Raw genomic sequence first — 18,007 nt, 5'->3', positions numbered from 1 at the left:
TTAAACTAGCAAGTATCCCATACCGGCCGTTAAAAATTGTCAAATTTGCGACCTATTGATCGTAAGGTAAATGATGTCGAAAAATTATGAAATTTGATTTCTAGAAGTTTTAAATGCTATAAATAACGTTTAACGGTGTGGATCGTCGATTCGGAAGCTCTATCATCGAAAACAACTTATGAGTACGGAGGCGATCGTACTCATAATAATACAGTAGCCGGACCCTATATATATATTTTAACATCGGATTCAAAATCTCACCCCCTTTTTCAAAAGTTCTATTTTTTTTTTACCTTTTTCTTTTGTTGAAAATTATTGAATTATTCATAACCATATATAGAATTTTCCCCTGTACCTTATCGTACATCGTTTAAGATAATAAGGTCGTTGTGAAAGAAATTAATCCATTTAAGTTTGGACTATAAGAATTTGCTTAAAAGAAAATGATGTGAAAGGTATAGTCAATAAACTAATTAGACAATGACTCACAATTAAGGAAAATAATGTGCACTATTTACTTTCTAATAGGACAATGACATGAACTATTTAGAAACATGAATTTTGACTATAAATTCTTGAATGGAAATAGGTTATAGTATTCTCAATTCATATTTGGGATTTTGCTCGGAGAAATTGGAATTTGTGACAATTCAATAGTTCCATATTGAATAGAAAAGAAACTTTCGAATGTGTCGGTATATAAAAATAAAATGTTTTAGTGCTTATAATTTGGTTTAAGTATTTCAGGGCGATGATAACTCGAATGCAACAAATAGTTAGTAACAGTGGGTTAGGTTAATTAATATATTCGGAATCATATTTTGATTGGGAACCAAAAGTGTAATCTAATTCTCACAACGCCTCTAAATTGTCATAGATTGTAACTGAGCAGTTGACAAATAATTTGAAAATAGTAGAAATATGGTACCATATATGCATGCTACCGCTTCGTTTATTTTTTATGAAAATAAATTTAGCTGAAAATGTACAGGAACTAGCCTTCGAATCTGGGACTTTGAATACCAACTATTAAGTTTCTTTACCATCTGCACTAGGAACAGTCGATAACATTATGTTTATTTGGTTCTCTAATCAAACATACACAACCAACAAACTTTTCATTAAATAAATGTATATGCTAAATATATTTAATGAATCTACTCTATTAACAATAATTTGTGCGAGTTGTGAGTATAATTACCTATTCTTTTCAAATTAAAGACAAAATATATATTATCACATATATATATATATATATGATTAAAGACAAAATATATATTATCACATATACGTATTAAATTGATATGCATGTACTAGAAAGCATGCGTGGCCCCTCAATTAGGCCATGTAGTTGTACACGCTGCATAGCACTCGCAATTAATTGTCGCTATTCACTATCGAAATATCCATCTTATTTCCTTTTAAACATGTCCTTTTTCCGCTCTCTAAACTGCAGTAGATAATTCAATTTTATTTGTATAAAAATTAGTCGTTTACGCACATATATAACCGTTGTTAGATTTCTTTTGGAATTGCAAAAAGTACATAACCTGTAGTAGAGAAGTATAAACGAACATATTTTATTTATTTCCATAGATTAAATTGTCCCTCTGCGCGTAAGTCGGACAAGACCGTTGATATGTGATTTGTAGTTTTACTAAACAAAAAAAAGTAAAAGCACATTTCTCCATATCAACTTATCAAGTATCCACTATTCATCTGCTATCAACTTTTCATCGTTAAATGCATGCATAGGATTTACTATATATTTAATGGTGGTATTATTATGAATGCAAGAGCTACGAATTGTCGATAGCAAGTGAATAGTGAATACTTCGATCTAATAGTATACTAGCTCAACTCTCCGTAGTTTTAGTGTAACAACAATAGATAGTCTCGACGACCGAAGAGATCGACACTTAACAGTACATATTATATCCATTTGAAAAGTTTACTATTTAATTGATCTTTCAAGTAATATGGTATTAAAGTCGACTTCAAACCCCCTCAATCTGCTCATCATAATCAGCCGGTTCTTAAAATTGAACTTAGCTATTAGGTTTCAAAACTCAAAATCACGTGTACCAACTATCAAGCACTTAGTCAACTACGTTAGATACGGTCGGTATAATCAGCCTTTTCTTACCTTATATGTTAATCTGCATACTTTTCATATTTACAACACACGTAAGCGTCAAAACCATATATTGATAGTCGAACTTGATCATCAACTATATTTTGAGATATATTTCGTGGTATCCGTAATTGACTTGTGTTGGGTTAAGTTAATCCCCCCATCATTATCATAATACTAAAATTAAGTGCAAGGGAATTACGTGGGGGAACTTAATTAAATTCTCCTTACGGATGAGTCACGTACGGGGAAACGGGAAAAACGAGCTCATACCAAAATAATAATAATACTTCCAAAATAAGCCCTAAATAAGCAACGAAAAGAGAACAGTAATGCTTGTGCATGCTTTTTTAAGCACTGTCACTTAAACTTTTTTCTCAAAAAGTTTGTAGCGTTGTATTAATTAATAAATACACTAGCAGAGATCGAGTTGAACTTTTTATCTCTTACTTGGACAAATGTTACTAACATATGTTGCGTCGATAGTAGTTAATCAAATTTATTAGATTAATTTGCTTAAATTCTATAAGTAAATAATAAAAAGTTTTGATAAATATATTTAGAAATATCAAATAGGCACTATGAACAACATCATTCATATCCATAAATAATTTTTTTTTTTTAATCAAGCTAGCATATATATATATATCAATGGAACTGCTTTTGCATTGTGCATTGTTTTTAAAAAAGAGCTTACTTTATGGGAAGTAGTAAATCAATTATAATAATCCTTATCAAATCATTTGCATATATGACTTGCACTGGTTGAACCTAATTTGATCACCTGATAATTAAGAAAATTTTTAATCCATATGGGAATCTTATACGTGTAACATTTTATGACCCACATGTACGTGGGGGCCTCAGAACCATGCACGTACCTATGTAAGGTTACATCGAAAAGGCCACTGCTTCTTCTATAATTATAGGGGAATATATATAACTATAAACATGAGAAATATCACATGAAACTTCATATGAATGCGACATGCCAATGGTGTGAAATTAACGTGAAACTTTTGTGTAACCTCTCGATCATGTTCCATTATAACGCTTTGGCTTTTTTATATGTGCTTGTCTACATTGAAAGAGAGAGAGAGAGAGAGAGACAAAGAACATATAGCTGTATTTTATTATATATTCAAGCCAATAAATATAAAGATAATGACAAAGCCATTATGGTAGAATTATTAAGGATTTATTAAGGAATAGAAATTAATTACTTTATCAACAAGAGTTTACAAAAGAATAATTCTCGCACAAAGTTTAAGTCGTTTTTGGAACCCTATTTATGGAAACAAATGTAAGGATCATGCGAAACAATTGAAAATGACAATGAAATTAGGCTCAAAGATCAAAGAATTAAAGAAACCAGATTTTATTCATGCATGAAAGGATAAAAGTCAAATTAGGAATGATGTGATCTAATAATTGGCTTAATTATTATTCTAATATATAAAAGTAGGTTTAGGATTAACTTAACCCAACAATACTGTTAACTTAACCCAACAATAATTTTTAATTCATATTAGGAATGATGTGATCTAATTGCATTTGAATTAAGTTGTTTGATTAATTAGTTAGTATTGAATATGAATATTAGAAACAAAGCTCTTCAATAGCTTGAGTTTTTGGAGAACAATAATTGTTTCACATAAATTAATATGGTATCAGAGTAGGAGGTCTCTTGATCCCGTCAAAAAGTTATTTTGAACATAAATATTAAAAATACTGTTATCTTAAAAGATTTGGCTCTAAACACCCCAAATTGGTTTTATAAAACAAAAAGAGAAATTAAGATAAAAAGTGCATAACATTGCAACAATTTATTTTTTCCAAAGCAGGTAGGGATTAACATACAAATTTAAACCATTTGTTCATTTTTTAATTCTAACTTCAACCATTTAAAAAAACTATTTAGAGTAAATATTGGCATTAGAATTTAAGGGGTTAAAAAACTAATGTAGCTTTATAATTTGAAAAGGGACAAATAGTATATTAACTTTTTGTTTCTCTATTTATAATTTAATACCCTCGGAAATTTGCGATCAATTATTAATAAAGTTTGAAATAAATGTTCATATTTAGTCAAAAAATGATTCGAGCCAATCAAGCTAAGAACATAATTCAACTATCAAAAGAAAATGAAAATGAAAATGAAAATTTCTCTCAAAGCATGGTGCCTTAACATTTGCTAATGTTGGCCGAAAATATTTACGAAAACAACCGAATAATTATTTTATATTTGATGTCAAATACTTATTAATTATAACTTTTCAAAGCTAGTAGAAAACTAAAAATTGGCCTCAAAATAAGGAGAAAAATCTTATTTGTATGCAGTAATTCATTATATGATGATAATTCTATGTAATTTTATTCTATATACATGTAATTAATCAATAGTACAAATATTTGAGCAAAGAAAATGATAGGAAAATATTATTTATTAGTTGTATGGCAATGTTTAATTAAATTAATCATGAAATTCATTAAGAATATCGCTGTACAAAGAAAACTTTTTTTGTGTTAACATTTCACAAAGTTTTTCTTTTCTTTTTTCTTTTCGCACATTTGGACTCTATTAGGAAATGTACTTAATTACTAATACGCGACATGAGAAATTTGCAAACTAGAGAACAAATTTAATGCACAATGTATTAAAGTAAAATACAAAAAAGAACAAAAAAAAAATATGATAAAGTCGCAAAATTGGAAAAAAAAATCTATAGTCATTTTCATGCAAAATGTCTTTTTCTTTCTTTTCCTTTTTCTTTTTCTTTTTCTTTTTAAATGTCTTTTGTACTTATTATAATAGGGCATTTTCATCCAATTAAAATGGTCCTGAGCTCTTTGCCACTCATAAATTGATATTTTATATGTTGATAGCTACAACAGAATTAAATTATAGGGACACATTTTTAGAATATTTTTATATAAGTGTTTCATTTATGCCAAATTGTTTTTTAAAAAATCNAGCTACAACAGAATTAAATTATAGGGACACATTTTTAGAATATTTTTATATAAGTGTTTCATTTATGCCAAATTGTTTTTTAAAAAATCTACTAAAGTTTAAATATAAAACCTAATCCAATAAAAATTAAAAAGTTCCTCTATTCAACTAACCACATCTAACCCATTCGGTCCGATTACAAATAAAAAAAGAAAGAAAATTTGATCACTATCTCCCATTCTCCTCCTCCGCCGCCGCAACCAATAAGGCAGGGTTCCTGCGGTTGGAGTTGGGCCATGAGGATATCGCAGGTACCGTAGAGGACTATGATCGCCGCGTATCCCTCCGGCACAGGTCGCTGGAGGAGTGGGTGCCAAATATCAAGGCGGCCCTACTTATAACGACCCCACATAAAGCAATATTTTCAAAAAATGTTGCTAATTTAACCATCAATACTTTTTTTGACATATACCGACATTTAAAAATATTGTTATATACAATTTTTTTTTAGTAAAATTAAAGAAAACATCCTTATAAATATCCGTCTTTTTACTTTCCCTCTCTGACTTTCACAAATATATATTTTGTCCTCTAAAAATTTTAAAAATATTTTCACGAAGGTACGATGTTAATGTAGAGGCAAAATGACTAAATTACCCTTACTTTTTTTATAAGAAAAAATAGTTTTTTAATATATTTCTATTATTTTGAAGAATATTTTCGGTATAAATTATAAAAAATTGACGGAATAGTGATAAAATCCTGATGGTGGAAGGCTAAATGCAACAACTTGAAATATTGATGGGTAAAATATAGATTTTTGAAAGTTAGGAAGAAAAAATAAAAAAATAAAAATTTATAAGAAGATTTTAGCAACCATACATATGGGCAAATATCTTGTACTTATCAGGTATTATGAATTATCTGATATTCACAATAATTTATAAAAAAATTATAAAATTAAAATTAATTTTTGGATAATAATTTTCGATCGGTAAATATATAGATGTGGAATAAAATATCCACTAAATTAAATTAAACAGATATTTATTTCGATAAAATATTTTGATATGATTATATAACCTTTTCGTCCTTTAAAGCTAATTAAAAATCCAAAAGCCGTACTCTCCGAAAAAAAAGGGGGGGGTGAGAATAACAAAGGCCAAATCATACGGACGCAAAAAGCTCGCACGAAATTTGACGGTGGGATCGGGCGTTGCGTCGCTCCTTCCCCGCGTAAAACTCCCAAAAAAAAAAAAAAAAAAAAAAAAAAAAAAAGAGTAAGAAATCTATATATTCTTNCACGAAGCGCCGCGTTAGCGGTCCCCACACTGCGCTTCGTACGATACCCGTCGGGGCCACGTGGCCCACGTCAGCTCAATGGCATAATCGTAATTATCTCCAACTCCAATCCGCTCGTTGCAATTATGTCCCTTGGACTTCCATATACTGCACTTTGGTCCCTTCAATTTTAAAAAATTTAAAGATTAAACAGTTTACACTATGTAGACATATATGCAACTTATATTTTGTGGGATTGAGACTCCCTCAACTTCCAATTTTATTTTATTTGGAATTTTTTACTAATTAATCAAATTTTATTCACTAAAAGAATTAAAATAATTAAATTTACTGAAATTACCATTAAGTATTTGACGACATAGGGCCTGTATCAAAATAGAATATAACTGAGGGGCTACCTATACATTGTTTTACCAACGTTGATTGCACGCAGAGGAGTGCATTGAAATTTTGGGACAGTACAGGGGCTACAGCGTAACTTTTACGCGCGGGTTCATGTTATATCTCGACGCCTCTAGAGTTTACAAAGGCTCTCTCTTTTTATTTTATATATATATATATATATATATATATATACGAAGCCAGTAACGGGAACTTCCCCGAAGCGAGCGAATCCTCTCACGAGTCGCGCAAAAGCTCTCGCATTGTAGCATCCTCTTACTCGTCATTGGAGATTATTGGGGGAGATTGTGAAATCGAGGGAGAAAAGAGCTCGATTGGAGCTCGGAGGTGGTTTGCTCCGCGCGGATTTGGTTCCGATTGAAGGGATCCGTCGATTTCGGTGAGTTGTAGCTCTTAGTTCCGTGGTTTGAAGAGATTTTGGGGTATTTAGGGTTTTTGGTTAGATTTCGTTGTTGCAGCTAACGATTTGTTACCTATTTTTTGCTCTTTTTTTTTTTTTTTCCTCCTGCTGAGGTTTTTAGAATTTGGTATTGGGGAGTTTCGAGAGCTATGATCTTTTTATACGGGCGTTGTGTTTTTGTTTGAGCGAATTTATTGACTAGAAAACGAGAGGTACTTGATTTACCTTGATAAATATCATGATTTCCATTGGGTTGTCTCAGAATTTGTTGGTAATTTCACGTAACATAGCTAATTTTTTGCTATTTATGGTACATATGGCGACGTGATTCGGTAATTTTCTTCAATTATTATACCACGTGGATGCGATAATTTTTTCTGGGTTTTCAATTTCTACCGCATTTTCAGCTTTTTTTTTTTTCTCTGTTCTTTTTTCTTTTGCTGAACAGTCCCTTTTTTTCCTGTTTCTGAGCAACCTGTTACCAATCAGAGTGATTTGATTATTTTGGTATCAAAATTTAGAGGCAAATTTCCCTTTACAGATACGATTATCTCGATTTGGGAATTGGGATTTAGGAGAAGAGGATGGCGATGAAGATGTCGCTATGGGAGGTGATGAAGGAGGCCCAGGGAGGTGGGGGAGAGTCCCTGTTGTCCATTCTCACGTACTCTATACTACCCATCGCTAAGGTGTTCACGATGTGCTTCATGGGGTTTCTCATGGCGTCTAAGTACGTTAACGTCCTCCCTGCTAACGGTCGGAAGCTTCTTAATGGGGTGAGTTCTCCTCTTTTGAGATTACCTTGTTATCATTATGGGATTAAGAAAGGTTGGGGAAAGTGTGTTGGTTTTTGATTCAATTTTTTAGTACGTTTTCAGCTTTTAGATGTTCGTGGGTTTTGGTAAAGTTTGGTTTTTTTGGGTAGGAGGAGTTTTTAACTTGTGGCTGTTGCATGTAACCCGTGATGGGAAATATGGTAGTGGTACCTTTTAACTTTTACGGTTTCACAAAGCTTTTGTACTTAATTGTGTCGACACTGATATGCAAGACAGGGCATATTTGCTTGGATGGGAGTGGGGTGGAAGTGGAGAGGAAGAAAGTCGTTTTTGTCATAAACGATTACTTTCGTTGTTTGATTTGCCGTAAAAAAGTTACGATCGAAACTCGAATCAACCTCAAACGATGTAATTGACTTCGGCCTATCGTAGGCCGAAGTCAATTTACGATGAAAAAAGGTGAAGGAAAAATAATAAAATAATATACTAAGTAAAGATAGTTATATATAAATATATTTAATTATGGTACTAATTACTCTTTTATTCAGTTGACATATTTAAAATATGATAAAAATTGATTAATTAAGTGTTATTTTTTTTACTTTATAATTTTATTGTCGTATTACTATAATTTATGTATAAAAAAATAATTTATTTATTTTAAATTAAATTTTATTTATATAAAAAATATAATTATATTATTTTTAATTATTTATTATTTATACATAAATTATAGTTTTACATTATACACTTCCTATTAAATAAACAGAAGAACTAATAAAACTTCACTTTCATAACTACGAAACAAACAACGGGAAAAAAGTAGTTTTCGCCAAGCTTCACTTCAACCCAAAGTCCACTTCAATTCAAAGTTCAGTTTCGACGAAACAAGCATGCCCTTAGTTGCAAATCCGAAGAGGGCAGGGAGGTAGACTTATTTAGGCAGCAGGGAAAAGACTCAAAGAGGGGTAGGACTTATACTTTATTAAGGCTTATGGGTGATAGTTATGTGCTACTGATAATTAATCTTTAATTTTTTTTTGGAGAGAAAGATAGCAAGCTACCCGCTTCGTTCATTTTCTAGAAATGAACTCAGTTAAAGATGTGAAACAATTAGGCTTCGAATTTGTGACCTCGAGTACCAATCATCAAACTCTTAGTTAACTGTGCTAGATACTGATGGTGATAATTAACCCTTTTGATAATTAACCCTTTTTTACCCAAACTTTTCGTGCTAATCTGGCGGACGCATTGGGGCCACAGATCTAGATTGACTAGATGTTTATATTTGGGAGCAAAAGCACCTGGAATGCATGATTCTAGTGTCTCCAGATCACTTGTGATGCTTGTACTTTGTTTGCATCTCTATGTGGGCAGTACTCGTTTGTTATGAAGAAGTGGTATCAAGCATAAACAGAACTAGTGCTTTTTTCATAATGTTTTTCAGCCACAGTCACAAATCATGCTTAATATGGATAAGAAAGCGAGCAACTGAGACGCCTGGGAACATGGTGGTTTTGATTTCAACAGTTAAGAAGAGTTTTACAATTATGGTCCCGTCGTTCCATAGTTTATGCTTATTAGATTGTAGATAATTTGAAAATAAGTAATAGTATTTATGTGTTGCATTCTTCCATTATACTTTTTGTTAATCACCCACTCAGGCTGCTTCTAAACTCTTTGTTAATAATTTTGCAGCTTGTCTTTTCTCTTCTTCTCCCTTGTCTTATATTTTCTGATCTTGGAAGAGCAGTTACTCTGCAAAACTTGTTGCGGTGGTAAGAATGACTCTTAGCTTTTCCCCTCAAATATTCTTCTAGAGTGAGCAGATATTAAGCTATCTAATTTGTGATCTAGCCTATATCTTAGTTTATTTATGGTTGTGTATACTTATCAATCAAGTATGTTTGTACCCTTTTATTGATGATTCAAATTCACGAGTTATCGTTTAACAGTCAAGTTTGATTCATGCATACATAGTTTTGAGTTTAAAGCATTTCATATGACTTCTTCTTTTTTTTTTTTTGGTATGCTGAATTCTCTTGTTAATTTTCATCTACATGTATGTGTACACTGTTGTTCAGGCTATACTTTATCTTATTCCTGCCAAAATTGTACAACGGTGTGACCTGATGTATGTTGAATTTTGCAATGCCCATATCATAAATGATGTCTTAAGAAGCTATTTGTTCTTCCTTAATCTTCATATGTTCTGATCTATATGCTGGCTCTGTGGGATGATCCTTTTTCAGTCTAGATGCTTGTCCTTAATAATTTTCTTCCCATGTATCTGAAACTTTATGTTTGTAGGTGGTTTCTTCCAGTCAATGTCATTATGGCTACAATATCTGGCTCCTTGATTGGTCTTATAGTGGCATCCATTATCCGACCCCCTTATCCCTATTTCAAGTTCACCATTATCCATATAGGAATTGGTAAGTTATCTTCTTTTTGAGGAGGCCGAAAAGAGAGTGGTTTCCTCTCTCTCTCTCTCTCTCTCTCTCTCTCTCTCTCTCTCTCCACTGAAAACCTAATTTCTTTTTATTTGGGTACTACTATTACCAGAAAGTTGATAATTGTTTCTTTTCTGCTTAAATACCTACAATTCTAGTAGTAGTAACTAACATAGCAAGTTCAATAGTTAGAAGTGGCTAATGTGTTTAAATTTCGGTTTTACGACCCTGATTGCATGCATTTGATAAAAATCTGAGTTGTTTAATATTGAATGCAGGGAACACTGGGAATGTACCTCTCGTCCTTATAGCAGCACTATGTCGTGACCAATCCAATCCCTTTGGTGACACTGCTATGTGCAGTCAACAGGGAAATGCATATATCTCATTTGGTCAATGGGTATGTCTTGGCACTGTTTCTTCGTAAGGATTGGATGTATTGTTTTTCCGGCCGTCATTTATATGAAGTCAAATACCTCTCCAGGCATGAGTGTTTGCTTGTAGTTTGTGCGTGTGATGTTGTCGAAATTTTTACTGCACAGTTGAACAGAAAGAAATAAACTTGTTGAAACTAATAATAAAATAATTACGCCAGATCATTAGTTCTGACTATTTTCTCAGTTTTAGTTGTCAAGCCAAATGAGATCTATAGTATGGTTCACCTTGGTCCTTAATTTGCAACCTCAACACTATGCTCTTGTTAAATAGTTTGGCAGATCACTGCAACTTTGCTGTTCCTTGTTAATATATTTTATATTTCGGAGAGCATGAAATGGTTTCTGTAACACTCTTGACTGAGGTTAGAATTAAAATAGAAAAAGAAAAGAGTTCCCTCTCATTATAACACTTGTTCTGATTATACATCGCAAGGACATAATATTTACCGTTAATTTTTTTTTGCTGTAGAATGTACCACTGATTTTTTCTGCTTCTTTTTTACCCCCCTCCCATGCCCTCTCTTTCCTTGTTGATGCTAGTGTGTAACTCGGTCTGGTGCGTAGATTATGGTGACTAAAATGGAACTTTCCTATTTTATGTAGCAGTCTGTTCATAACCAAAATTTTGTTTATGGCAGGTTGGCGCAATTATTCTATACACATATGTGTTTCAGATGCTAGCGCCGCCACCAGGAGAAACATTTGATAGCACCGACGAGGCGAAACTACCAACGAGGACTTTTGTTGACAGTTTAGTGCCTGAGCATGATAAACTTCCAACTAAGCTCCCAATCAGCACTACTGTGCCCGAGCAAGTGCCCGAGCAAGTGCCCCTGCTAGCTCTTGAGGAGGCCCAGAAAATTGGTCCGTTGTCTTCGAAAAGAGTAAAAGTAAGAAATCTTTTTGTGATATGTTATTACATAACGTAGGGGGGGTGCTTTTTTTGGTCCAAACCAAATGAACTAAGACGGAACCAAGTGATTTCAGTTGATTCTATTCGTTTTATTAGTAATTCAGTGAGGTTTTTGGTTTGAAACTGAAAGCTGAATAATCTGAATCTACCATATTAATCAAATTTATAGTAGTTTGAATGTGTGACACAAAGTAGCATTCACTGATGATGAAACAATTGGGGTGCTCAACCACCACTTCAGATCGAAGATTAAAAGGACAACAACCACCATACTTATACCTGTCATCTAATAGTTTAATATATATTAGCCTGAGAAAAGTTTCATAATCAAACCAAATAAAGCAACTGAATCAAACTGAATTATTTTTGTGCAGCTCTGTTTGAATCATCCCCGAAACTTTGATTCAGTTTGGTTTACCCAAAAAATCCTTCAACCCGAACTAAACCTACTGATGCGCGCCCCTACCTTCATGCTTTGGAAGAAAAGATCTCACCTTCAAAAATCTGAGGGTTTCCTTTCTTGTTACATATTCTAAATAATTTTTAAAGTGGATCTCTTTTGAAAACTACAATTCTGATATTGATGGTTTCTAATCTGCATATTGGCTCTGACTTCATTTAAGATAGGTTTCTGTATATGCAGCAGTTGTTGGAAATTAAGATTGTATCACCTCCACTCAAACAAAAGTAACACAGAATCTTGATTGTGACTACTGTAGAAATGGCATTGAATCAGATTGTTTACTTCAGTTATTGTTGTTGATTTTATTGTGGGGAACAAACTAGGATCACAACGATGATTGTTGCATGTATTTGTTGCTTTTGATTTTAGATTGGATGATTTAAACAGAAACCTAATGATTTTCTTTCTTGATTCAGATTATGGACCAGCTACATCTTCTTGTTCAGAAACTAAAACTTAAGCAGATTTTCCAGCCCCCAATTACTGCTGCTGTAAGTGTTTTTCTCCTGAAGTCGCTCATTGGATGATTTAAGACAAAAGACAAAAACCTTTCATTTGATTGGTGCAATAAACTTCATAACTAATTCTTTGTATGCTTGCAACAGATTTTAGCAATTTTTATTGGTTGTGTTCCATTCTTAAAGAATTTTATCCTCACGGATGATGCTCCATTGTTCTTTTTCACAGATAGCTGCCTTATTCTCGGGTATATTTTTGTCTTCTTGTGTTCTTTTTCTTTTATTATTTTTGAAGCATTTTATCTGGTTGAATTATAATGGTGCACTTCTTTTTTTCTTCTACCATCAATAACAAGTACTATTATCCTGTTCACAGAGAGGCCATGATTCCATGTATTTTGCTCGCCTTGGGAGGTAACCTTGTTGAAGGTAAGATCTTTTTTCCAACTATATTTTTGTGTTCGTGGCTGATTACCTTTTTTTTATTGTCACTTTTCAACTTATCTAGCAAAAATTATCCATCTACTTATGAGTGGTAAGAAATTGGGGAAGTATTATCGATGCCACTTTAATTGGTGCAACGCCATCCTTGCAATTTTATTCTTAGTGTACATTTAATTCCAAATTTTTAAGATGACCGTTAAATTTGAACATGAAACTTAATAAGAATGAGTTGGTAGCTGGCATTAGTTATATGTTCAGACATCAATCCAAATAGCATCAGAAGAATAAAGAGAGAGCATATTGCCATGAGAAAAAAAAATAGGGTAAAGGAAAAAAAAAATTAAAAAAGTTTTTTTTTTTCTTTTTCATTATATAAGCATGATCTGCATGAGTTACAGACAAAAAAATTAATGAAACAATATTTTTTTCATTTTCAGGTCCAGGTCCAGGAAGCAAAAGACTTGGGTTCCGAACTATTGTAGCTATTATATTTGCACGGTTGGTCTTGGTTCCTCCAGTAGGGCTTGGAATTTACTTCTTAGGTGATAAACTTGGCTTCTACCCAGAGGGTGACAAAATGTTCAGATTCATCCTCCTCCTCCAGTACGCAATGCCCACTTCTGTGCTTTCTGGTAAAGTAACATGATACGGCCATACGCCGTATAAAAGTACATAACTTTTTTAAGGATTTTTTTTTTCTGTAATTTTTTTTAGCTTTATCTTCAAAGGTGATAGAGAAACATCATGACCGAGGCCATTGTGCAGGCACATTTTTTCTAAATGGGTATACGATTGTTTAAAATAGCTAACCTTTATCTAACTACTACTCTCAGGTGTGATTGCGAATCTACGAGGGTGTGGAAAGGAGTCAGCAGCTATTTTGTTTTGGGTACATCTTTGTGCGATCATCTCAATGACTGGATGGATCACTCTGTACCTGTCCATGCTTTTCTGAAGGACTTCATCATTGAGCTGGTAGGTGTATACTCTACTGGTTCAAATTTTGCTATTGATTCTTTCCAGCTAACCACCACTTCATAAAATTATTAAGAACAAAATTTATGATAGAATCGTATGCTACTTAATTCTGATCAAAGAAAATCGAACCTTGGCATTTCTATTTTTCCTGACAAATTTTGTATATTTCTCTGCTATGTGCAGGTATTGTTTTGTATAGGAAGACGAATTCGTGCTTTGAGATATCGCCTAGTATGGTTTAGAATCTAGATAGCAACCTCTATATATTGAGGTATACTGCTTTAATACCTGCGCAACCAAGTGGCTTCTCATATACTTGGTTGAGCGTGTATAATGGCACCTCTGATGAATGTAATCACAGAGGAGCTGATGCATATGCAGAGCTGGAGACTTTTTTCCACATTAAGATGATGTTCGATTTGGATGTTATGCTCGTATGTCGATTACTGATTAGTGTATATAGACTTAAGAGAGATGAGCTAGCTCGCTCGCTCGCTCGCTCATCCTATATGTCGCCATTCCTCTGTGTTTGTATTAGAATGTTTCTTTCCTTCTTTCTCACCAGTGTTTTTAAGTTCTATTTTTGCGAGTCGCATGCTCTGATGAGTACATAACAGGAACCAGAATAATGTAAATAATGTCCTGTATTTTATCTCATTAATCAACTGTATGAGTCTCTTTCTGCACTATATTGGGCTGCATTAACTTACCTTCTTAAGAAGATATATCAGTCTCAAATAGATAATTCTCCCGTTTGAGCTGATTTAGTTTGATCCTAATTTGTGAGATTTGAAATAAGAGGAACTTTGTTATTCCTTTTTGTTTAGCAACATATGGAATTGTTAACAGTAGTGGTATAAGTTAACATAGTTTGTGCCCACACAGAATTTGTTCAATGAATTTTGTTAAACATCCAAATTGCATTTATTTCCACCCTTAAATAATACAACAATCGAAATTGAAATCTCAGAGGTGCTTTCGAATGTTGTTTCATGCAAAAGATGCAATGAACAGCAAAAAAAAATGGCATCCTACAATCCCACTTTGGAGCTGTAAAAAAAAAATTTCTCAAATATATAACAATTGAAAATAAAAAAATATTGGCTACTGCAATATGTATAGGTTACCTACTTGGTGACTACACTATATCAAGATAAAATCCACTCTGTAAAGCAGTTCTCGGACCTTTCATGCCGAATTGCGATGCATTGCTAAGTGAAATACCGCCGAATTAAGAAGAGCTAGACTAAGAAGGAAACTTTCGATGGTAATCTTAGTGAAATACCGCCGAATTAAGAAGAGCTAGACTAAGAAGGAAACTTTCGATGGTAATCTTCAGGCCCGAACAATTTCCAGAATCCGAGCGAGTAGTAGCGAAGTTGAGAAAGATGTTCCACAGCAGGAACAGCTGCATAACTCCCCATGCTACAGTTTTGTACTTGGCAATTAGAAACATCAAACTTAGTTCCAAAATTCATGTCACCACACATTAAAGACCAAGCGGCTTCAAGCCTTTCCAGTAAATCAAGTCACTTTCCATGTGATAGTGTATGACATTTTCGCCTCGAAGAAACAAAACCTTCTTTAATCTTCTATGTGTATTTTATGTAACATGGCATCGATCTATCGAGAACTGATAAATATCATCTGAGCTATGCTCCTTTCCATAGATCCTATCAAGAGGCAACTTTCTCCTCAAGATCTTTCTGACTAAGCTCAGAGTGAAAGGGGATGAAATGTAAACCTGGATTCGTAAGAAGCTCCTCAATCACCTTGCCTCTCAACTCATTTTGACCTTTTGTTTTGGCTTGAAATCTTTAGGACCGATAAGTTTCGAACTTGTTGAGTTCATCTCCTCGGACAAATTCAATGCCAGTTCGAACTTCCCAGCCCGTTTTAAGTCGCTAATTAGAGCACGGTAGATATATATTGAAGGCTGTTGAGACTTTTTCATCTCCGAAAACATATTGAGCGCCTCTTCAACATGGCCGGCCCGTCCAAGACCATCAATTACTGCAGTATAAGTCCTTAGATCCATATTGATACCTTTCTCAAACATCTCTCTTGCAAAATCTTTGCAGAGACCAAACTTCCCCATTCTGCGTAGGCAATTAATAACCGTATTGTATGTAACTAAATCGGGAGAATAACCCAAATCTTTCATTTGCGTGAACTCAGAAAGCATTCGATCCACCTGACCTGATCTTCCCAATATTCCCAAAACTGTGTTGAATGTGACCACATTGACGTCAAATTGAATCTTCTTCAGCTCTTCGAATATCATCAAGCTTTTGTCAATTTGTCCAGAATCACCAACCGCAAACACGATCCTGTTCACGACAGTAGGTTCTCTATCACAAGTTATTTCCGATACATCCCTGATAAATTTGAGCAGTAGTTCCGAGTCATCAACCTTCTGAAAAGCCTTTGCAACATTGCAGTAAGAAGTAAAATCAGGGGGCACTTTCGAAGTTAGCAAATACTTGAATATCTTGGAGAACAAACTGAAATTGTTGGCCTCAGCTGCCAAGCTAAGAAGGATGTTATAAACATTAAGACTGACATGGGTCTGTCTATTTTGCAAATGTCTCAGCAAAGAAACAGCTTCTGCTAGATTACCAGAGCTACAGAGCATCTCGATATAAGCACTACATATATCTTTGTCCGAAATGTTCTTACCTTTTGAAGTAGAATAGAAAAGATCAAAATTGTTAGTAATCTCTCCATCATCATCAGAATCCCATGTCACCATCGATCGCCGATTGGTGCGCATATTGAAAATATCATGCGCAGCTGCAGCGAACGGTAAAAGACCATTATCAACAAGGTCGGCACACATGATACTTCTCTGCAGGTATGAAGAGAAAGTGAAAAGACATAACATCTATGCATGAATCAAAATAGATTTACACACTCAGTTGCTCAAAAGCAGGACAGATTTACAACCAGCAGGTGTCAGATGGCAATCAGATTCACAAGAAGTCAATTTGGCGTGTTAGAATCTCGGATTTGCTATCGATTTTTAGCTCAAAAAGTCGAACCTCGACAGGAAATGTCGAGTTTCAAACACGAAGAATTATGCCGTGAATGTAAGCTTTGATTGAAATAATACAAAAGAGTATCAGTGCTGGATTCTCAATAGCCAATTAATCCAAACTATCCTAAAACCGAGTTGCTTCGCTTAGTAAAATAGTGGGTTCTAGCGAATTCCTGGGTGATTATAAGTAAAACATAAGTAATGAATGAAATACTAAATTGGAATTTGCCTTTTTTTTTTTTCCTTCTAAATCGTTGATACATCAAATTGGCGCTTGTGGAGAACATTACCCAATGGAACACAAGTATTACTGAATCCAAAATGTCACCTTGGGCACAAAAAATTAGTTTTTTTCTTACTTTAATCAAAATCATAACCAATAATTTTACCATCAAATAATGAAAAAAAGAAAGAAACTGAAGAGAATTAATTACCCGAGAAAGGGAACAAGTGCGAGACCCATTACGATTTTGAGATCCCAAAGAGCTCCTTTCTCTGAAGCAACCGATGAAGAAGCGATTTTGGGATCGAAACCTAGCAAAAGACCCAATTCCTGCAATTGAAATGCGAGAAATGGATCGGAAAAGGGGAATTTGCGAGGAGAAACGCATCTCCCTCGTCGAATCGATCGCTGAGATCGCTCTCCCACAACCTCTAAAGCGAGAATTTGAGGGGGAAAGGGGGTCGCTTTTGAGGATCAAAGAGTGCGAAAACCCTAGCACACGAGAAATTAAATTTTCTCGGTAGCTATGTATGAATAGTCCCTGTACTATGGCGATATTGCAATTTCGTCCTTGTACTTTTACTTACTTTTTGTCCCAAAAATGATCTTTTTCCAACTCTGAAATAAATTACTT

General features: G+C 33.8%; 2 protein-coding genes across 2 annotated transcripts; one reads left to right on the top strand and one right to left on the bottom strand.

Annotated features, from left to right (window-relative positions):
• LOC109728008 (protein PIN-LIKES 6-like) lies at positions 6,963 to 14,802 on the top strand. The gene is made up of 12 exons (XM_020258266.1): positions 6,963 to 7,170; positions 7,733 to 7,967; positions 9,666 to 9,745; positions 10,278 to 10,402; positions 10,699 to 10,820; positions 11,496 to 11,747; positions 12,650 to 12,724; positions 12,839 to 12,939; positions 13,068 to 13,120; positions 13,573 to 13,767; positions 13,969 to 14,110; positions 14,297 to 14,802. Exons 2-11 carry the CDS (start codon positions 7,776 to 7,778, stop codon positions 14,088 to 14,090), a joined length of 1,317 nt encoding a protein of 438 aa, XP_020113855.1. The 5' UTR covers positions 6,963 to 7,170; positions 7,733 to 7,775; the 3' UTR covers positions 14,091 to 14,110; positions 14,297 to 14,802.
• On the bottom strand, positions 15,157 to 17,877 carry LOC109728010 (pentatricopeptide repeat-containing protein At1g11900-like). The gene is made up of 2 exons (XM_020258267.1): positions 17,585 to 17,877; positions 15,157 to 16,961 (listed from the first exon to the last, which is right to left on the bottom strand). Exons 1-2 carry the CDS (start codon positions 17,759 to 17,761, stop codon positions 15,894 to 15,896), a joined length of 1,245 nt encoding a protein of 414 aa, XP_020113856.1. The 5' UTR covers positions 17,762 to 17,877; the 3' UTR covers positions 15,157 to 15,893.

This window comes from Ananas comosus, linkage group 23 (genome assembly GCF_001540865.1).
Source record: "Ananas comosus cultivar F153 linkage group 23, ASM154086v1, whole genome shotgun sequence".
NCBI classification, from domain to species: Eukaryota; Viridiplantae; Streptophyta; class Magnoliopsida; order Poales; family Bromeliaceae; genus Ananas; species Ananas comosus.
This window is presented reverse-complemented; position numbering and strand designations above follow the sequence as displayed.

Bases quoted from the DNA above. Each gene is read 5' to 3' on its own strand.
- LOC109728010 (XM_020258267.1), bottom strand. From the start codon at position 17,761: ATGCGTTTCTCCTCGCAAATTCCCCTTTTCCGATCCATTTCTCGCATT. The intron at 16,962-17,584 runs GTAATTAATTCT...TCATACCTGCAG, and splicing joins GCACTTGTTCCCTTTCTCGG to AGAAGTATCATGTGTGCCGA.
- LOC109728008 (XM_020258266.1), top strand. From the start codon at position 7,776: ATGGCGATGAAGATGTCGCTATGGGAGGTGATGAAGGAGGCCCAGGGA. The intron at 10,403-10,698 runs GTAAGTTATCTT...TATTGAATGCAG, and splicing joins CATTATCCATATAGGAATTG to GGAACACTGGGAATGTACCT. The intron at 12,725-12,838 runs GTAAGTGTTTTT...TGCTTGCAACAG, and splicing joins AGCCCCCAATTACTGCTGCT to ATTTTAGCAATTTTTATTGG.